The sequence below is a fragment of the Salvia splendens genome, chromosome 9 (assembly GCF_004379255.2).
Source record: "Salvia splendens isolate huo1 chromosome 9, SspV2, whole genome shotgun sequence".
Taxonomy (NCBI): domain Eukaryota; kingdom Viridiplantae; phylum Streptophyta; class Magnoliopsida; order Lamiales; family Lamiaceae; genus Salvia; species Salvia splendens.
In genome coordinates this window covers 2,458,313-2,464,455 of record NC_056040.1, presented here as the reverse complement: position 1 = coordinate 2,464,455, position 6,143 = coordinate 2,458,313, and the positions used below count along the sequence as shown (strand labels likewise).

Here is a 6,143-nt window from a genome sequence, read left to right as displayed (position 1 = left end):
GCAATGCAAGAGAAACCATCATCGATGTGGGCCGGAAAGGACATCGGTATCATTTTATCATTTTACGTGATATTTGGTGAAATTTAGAGTATCATTTTATCATTCAGAGTATCATTTTATCAACTCAGAGTATCATTCTATCCGGCAAAACTATCATTCTATGCAATAAACCTATCATTTTATCATTTTATCAGACAGTCAAAAGTATCATTTTATCAACTCAGAGTATCATTCTATACGGCAAAACTATCATTCTATGCAATAAACCTATCATTTTATCATTTTATCAGTTAGTCAAAAGTATCATTTTATCAACTCAGAGTATCATTCTATACGGCAAAACTATCATTCTATGCAATAAACCTATCATTTTATCATTTTATCAGTCAGTCAAAAGTATCATTTTATCAACTTAGAGTATCATTCTATCCGGCAAAACTATCATTCTATGCAATAAACCTATCATTTTATCATTTTATCAGTCAGTCAAAAGTATCATTTTATCAACTCAAAGTATCATTCTATCCGGCAAAACTATCATTCTATGCAATAAACCTATCATTTTATCATTTTACGTGATATTTGGCAAAATTCAGAGTATCATTTTATCATTCACAGTATCATTTTATCAACTCAGAGTATCATTCTATCCGGCAAAACTATCATTCTATGCAATAAACCTAACATATATCATTTTGTCATTTTACGTGATATTTGGTGAAACTCAGAAATTAAATGAGCGAAATGACATATTTACCCCTCCGCCTTTTTTTATGAAGTAGAGTATCATTCTATCCGGCAAAACTATCATTTTATGCAATAAACCTAAAATATATCATTTTATCATTTTACGTGATATTTGGCGAAATTCAGAAATTAAATGAGGGAAATGACATATTTACCCCTCCGCCTTTTTTTTATGAAGTAAATCTAAGTTTTAATCTAGACCGCGTGATTTTAAAAATGTGTGGTCTAGATTTAGGTATAGGGTTATTACGATATTTAGGGGTTATCATATGATCACGACTCTATATATATATGTATATATATATATAGGTTCATGATCAATTGAGATTTTTTAGGCTAATTGAGAAATGAGATGAAACATCAGCCACTCATTTTTATTAAATGAGTGGTCCAGATTTTACCACATAAAAAATATTTTTAGATTAATTTATTATGAAAGGGCAGAAGGGTAATTTCATATTTTAATTAGGGGATTCTGGTGAGGGTGCTGGTGTATGTCGGCTTCGTGATGTCGGCTTCGACAATGGTGGCTTCCAGCGCTTTCAGCGCGCTCCCGATCTCTGCGAAGAGCTCCGGCCGATCGACGCCTTGATCTGCTCCGATCCGTCTTCAATCTGATCGATGATCACCTCGTCGATCTCGCTCGGCACGCCGCTGCTGATTTTGCTCGCCTCCTTCGTCCTCTGCCGCTGCTCCTTCACGTGATCCACCACGTGCCCCAATAGCGCCGCCTTGTCCATCTACATTGATCAGAATCGGTCAATTTAGTGAGAATTTTGATTCGATTTTAATTTGATTTTGATTTTGATTTGATTCGAGAGAGAGGGAAAAATACCTTTTCGAATTTGGGGATGAGTTTGCGGAGAGTGGAGAGCTGAGCGTTGATTCTGTCTCTGCGGCGTTTCTCGACTTCGCTATGGCTTCTGGAGGCGGAAGTCGAGGCGGGAGGGAGGAGCCACAGCGGTTCGTCGGTGTGATTGAGGATTGGCCAGTAGCAATTTTCCATTGACACGCTTCAAATCGTTGCTGGAGATCGTCTCCGACGAGATCTGCAACAAGGCGAGCTCGTGCGCGCTGAAGCTGCTGATGCAGATGCTGGAGGCGTCGAAGAAGTCGAGGCTGAAGGCGATCAAGGCAGGTGCGATCTGCATGTTGGTGGAACTGCCACCAGAATCGAGCAGATCTAAATGCGAGAGGATTATGCAATTGATCAATTTTGCTTTTGTTACAGTGTTTGTCAGTTGTTGACATTTGATATATAAGCTGGTGACACTATGATAACTATGGTGCATATCGTGTCAACGGCACATACATGTCATGTCAACTACGGTACATATCGTGTCAACTATACATACAAGTCATGTCAACTACACGTACAACCATATCAACTGCACATAGAAACCATGTCAACAACAATTATAAGTCATGTCAACTAGGCATACAAGCCATGTCAACAATCCGACACATTAAAACACAAAATGACACTTATACCCCCGTATTGACATAATGTGATAGCTGTTGACATTTAGTTAATCTTGTGGATTAGTGGCTGATATTGCATCTCATTTCTCAATTTAGCTAAATAATCTCAACCTAACAGGACCCTATATATATATATATAATCTGTAATCTCTATTTAAAGAGAACATGAGTAGTAATTAAGAAATCGTCTAGCAATGAAATACAATTATCCCTCTCATATTTTTATATGTTTATACTAATCTGACAAACCACTTCAATATATGTGGGCATATGTGAACTAATTTTGCAAAGAAGAAAAGAAACTTTCCATATTCCTTGCCTTTTGTCTAGCACTGAAATACAATTATCCCTCTCATATTTTTATATGTATATACTAATCTGACAAACCACTTCAATATATGTGGGCATATGTGAACTAATTTTGCAAAGAAGAAAAGAAACTTTCCATATTCCTTGCCTTTTGTCTTTGTCCATGAAAAGGACATATTTTGGAGTCCTTTTTGGCTATTAAAGCACTCATACAAGTGTTATTTAATTTAATTTAATTTAATTTATCTCTTGATATAATTATGAAATAGTCTTCTATACATTATTGATACACCAAATAATACTCAACTTTGTACTTAGCCAAGAGAAATCTAAAACCAAATCATACATTTATTCCAAGGATAGTGATAAAGTGCAAACTCATATATTGTACAAACTCCAAACTTTTCAACACAGTGTCAACACAATGTCAACACGGTGTAAAAATTTCAAAATTTTGATGTCAACACAATGTCAATACGGTGTCAACCGTTGACACTGTGTTGATATTTTCTATTGCTATTATTTTGTAATCTATTGACATTTTTTAACGCTCCATATTATAGTTTGAAGTTTGTACAATATTTACAGTTTACGTTTGATTACATTCATTTATTCCAATAGTACATCTTGCCTCTTATCTAGTTGGAGTTCATAAAAGCATGTTAAATTGCTGATATTAACACAAAAGTTGAAGAGTACAATAAAAAATAAAATACTAAAAATTTGGGTATATAGCTGCGTTTTCTTCCTTCTTTTTCGTCTTTTTCTTGTATAATAAAATCTTGTTGAATTTGACAAAGCAATATTGTGCTTGATAGGAAATAACATATACATTTCACTTATTATTTCTGTTATTAGAGATGGTACATTATTCTCCATAATGCCAATAATATACATTATGTATACATATTTTTACACATATACGAATGATTAATTATGACATATTATGCCTCATATAAATTATGGTTGTCAATTTGTCATATCAAATACTCCTTTGTCCCGCCACAAGTGATCAACTTTTCATTGAGTTGTCCCACCAAGTGATTAATTTCTTTTTTTATCTAAAAACAAAACTTCAACCACATCTTACTTTATTCCATCTCTTTTACTTTATTACTATCTCTTTCTTATTTTATTCTCTCTTTATCTCTCTTACTTTTTCCTCTCTCATACTTTAGTCTCTCTATTTTAACTAAATATACATCATTTTCTTAATTCTCATGTTAAAAAAAATTCAAAAATTCTTCACTTGTAGTGGGACGGAGGGGGTACATTACTTACTATTTCACCCTAATCAAAGTCTATAAAACAATACGTCCAATATTAAACTTCATTACTTTTGTAGCCAAATTATAAATTTACTACTTACATGACAAACTAGAATTTAACTAAAGACCAATCCCCTTTATATATCTCCATACTCTCACAACATACTACCACACACCCAAGTCCCATTCTCCTCCTCCGCCTCCGCCGCCTCCATGTCGGAAAAAGTATGCGACCACCACGACACCGCGCGACGCAATAGGGTGAGGCGGTGCGCGGCGGCCCTCCTAACCTTCGTCTTCATCGTCCTCCTCGTCGTCCTCCTCGTGTGGGCAATCCTCCGGCCGAAAAAGCCGCGGTTCACCCTCCAAGATGCCACCATCTTCAACCTCAACATCTCCGCCGCCAACGTCATCTCCGCCACCGTCCAAGTCACCGTGCTCTCCCGCAACCCGAACGCCCGCATCGGCGTCTACTACGACCGCCTCAGCGCCTACGCCACCTACCGGAGCCAGCAGATCAGCTACTCCACGGCGATCCCCGCCGTCTACCAGGGCCACAAGGACGTCAACGTGTGGTCCCCGTTCCTGTATGGGGTCGACGTCCCTGTGGCCCCCTACAACGGCGCCGCCCTGGCGCAGGACCGCGCGGACGGCGCCGTGAGCCTACTCGTCAAGATGAACGGCCGCGTCCGTTGGAAGGTCGGGTCGTTCATCTCCGGCCGCTACCACCTCCACGTCGTCTGCGCCGCCTATATCCCCGTCGGAAATAGCAAGAACAGCGGCATTGTTGTCGGAAATTCAGTTAAATATCAGCTTTCACAGAGATGTAGTGTTAATGTTTGATTCATTTTCATTTGATGGAAATAATGTGGGAGATTATCAGGTGAATGTAGAAATTTGCAATCTTGTATTATTACACTTGATTGATCAATGATTATGATGATTAAAAATTACATTAATTTACATACAACTAATTAATAGCTACGGAGTACTATAGTTTATTAAATTTATTTGGAGATGTATTTATGAGTGTGTTTAAAGCCATGTGACAGTGGCCGCTTCAAGTTTGTACAATTTTATCAAACTACGCCACCGTCTTAATATTTTTGTCTTGTAACCCTATTTATCAGTAAGTATTTTTTGTCACTTTATGATCTAGTCAATTTTGCCCACAATTTCTAGTCACGATTTCAATAATTTAGCACCGCTTTATGTGAGGTCATAGTCACTATTAGGATGTGAAGAAATTGTATTTTTCTTCCAATTTTTATGTAAATATATCTTGCACTATTGGACACTTCTTTGCATTATTTTTATATTGTTTTCATTTTGTGTGGGTTTATTAGAAATACAATGTCGAAATTTGTAGCTCCAAATCTGTTTATTCGGGAAAAAAGTGTTTCTTCCATTCAACATCTATTTTAAATTGTGTCATTTGTAATATCGATCTCAAAGTCAATAAATTGCCTAAATATTGTGTTGAAAATGGGATATCCCTTCACTTTATTATAGGAAATTTTTTAGTTCATATATTTGAAGTGCTTTGAATTTCATCTTCTTGAAGTCGGCATTTCAGAATAAATTTGACTCACAAACCATTTAAATATTCACCGACTCTTGAGTGTGCTATCTCAAATCAATAATTTTTTTTTGAAGAAATCTCAAATCAATAATAATTACTAGTAGTATATAGTATTTTTAACAAAGGATCTTCACACATCCAAAAATATACAGTAAAAATACCACACCACTTTCTGGTTTATGAGGTAAATGATTTAGTTGAGTGTAAGTGTGTAACGGTTATTTATTCCAAAATATTAAAGAAAAGTAACTAGATTTTTAAATAATAGACATCTTAAAATGATAGTACTAGTGAAATGGATCTTTAAACCATGCATGGAGGTAAGGAGTATTATTTATAACATTAATAAAGTCTTATTTACTTTTTAAAAATATCTTACTTGATTGCATAAAATTAAAACTAAAAAGTCTGATTTGCATTTATTTGTAATAGAAAAATCTTATATTCATCTTAGCTGTTGAAGAAAATATTAACGAAAGAAAACAAGAGGAAATATTTTAGTCCATGGTGGACTGGGCCTAGACAGCGTAGGCCTATTTGAATCTAGATCCATATCGGCCCATTCTCGTGCTTGTGTTGGTTGGGCTTAAGCGTAAATGGGCTGGTGATATTATTTTTTTTAAATAAATTATTATTCTTGTGAGTATTAGCATATACTACTCCTGAAGAAATTTTAAATAAATGTAATATATTAATGAAGAAATTTTTAAATAAATCCTGAAAGATAGTCAAATGCTAGTTCGTCCCACAAATTT

General features: G+C 35.6%; 1 protein-coding gene and 1 pseudogene across 1 annotated transcript; one reads left to right on the top strand and one right to left on the bottom strand.

Moving 5' to 3' along the window:
• Positions 1-1,212: 1,212 nt before the first annotated feature.
• LOC121748089 lies at positions 1,213-1,753 on the bottom strand (annotated as a pseudogene).
• Positions 1,754-3,954: 2,201 nt separating this feature from the next.
• Positions 3,955-4,759, top strand: LOC121747139 (NDR1/HIN1-like protein 1). The gene has a single exon (XM_042141134.1). The coding sequence runs from the start codon at positions 4,020-4,022 to the stop codon at positions 4,647-4,649; it is 630 nt and encodes a 209-aa protein (XP_041997068.1). The 5' UTR covers positions 3,955-4,019; the 3' UTR covers positions 4,650-4,759.
• Positions 4,760-6,143: the final 1,384 nt, after the last annotated feature.

Coding starts and splice junctions, on each gene's coding strand:
- LOC121747139 (XM_042141134.1), top strand. CDS start 4,020: ATGTCGGAAAAAGTATGCGACCACCACGACACCGCGCGACGCAATAGG.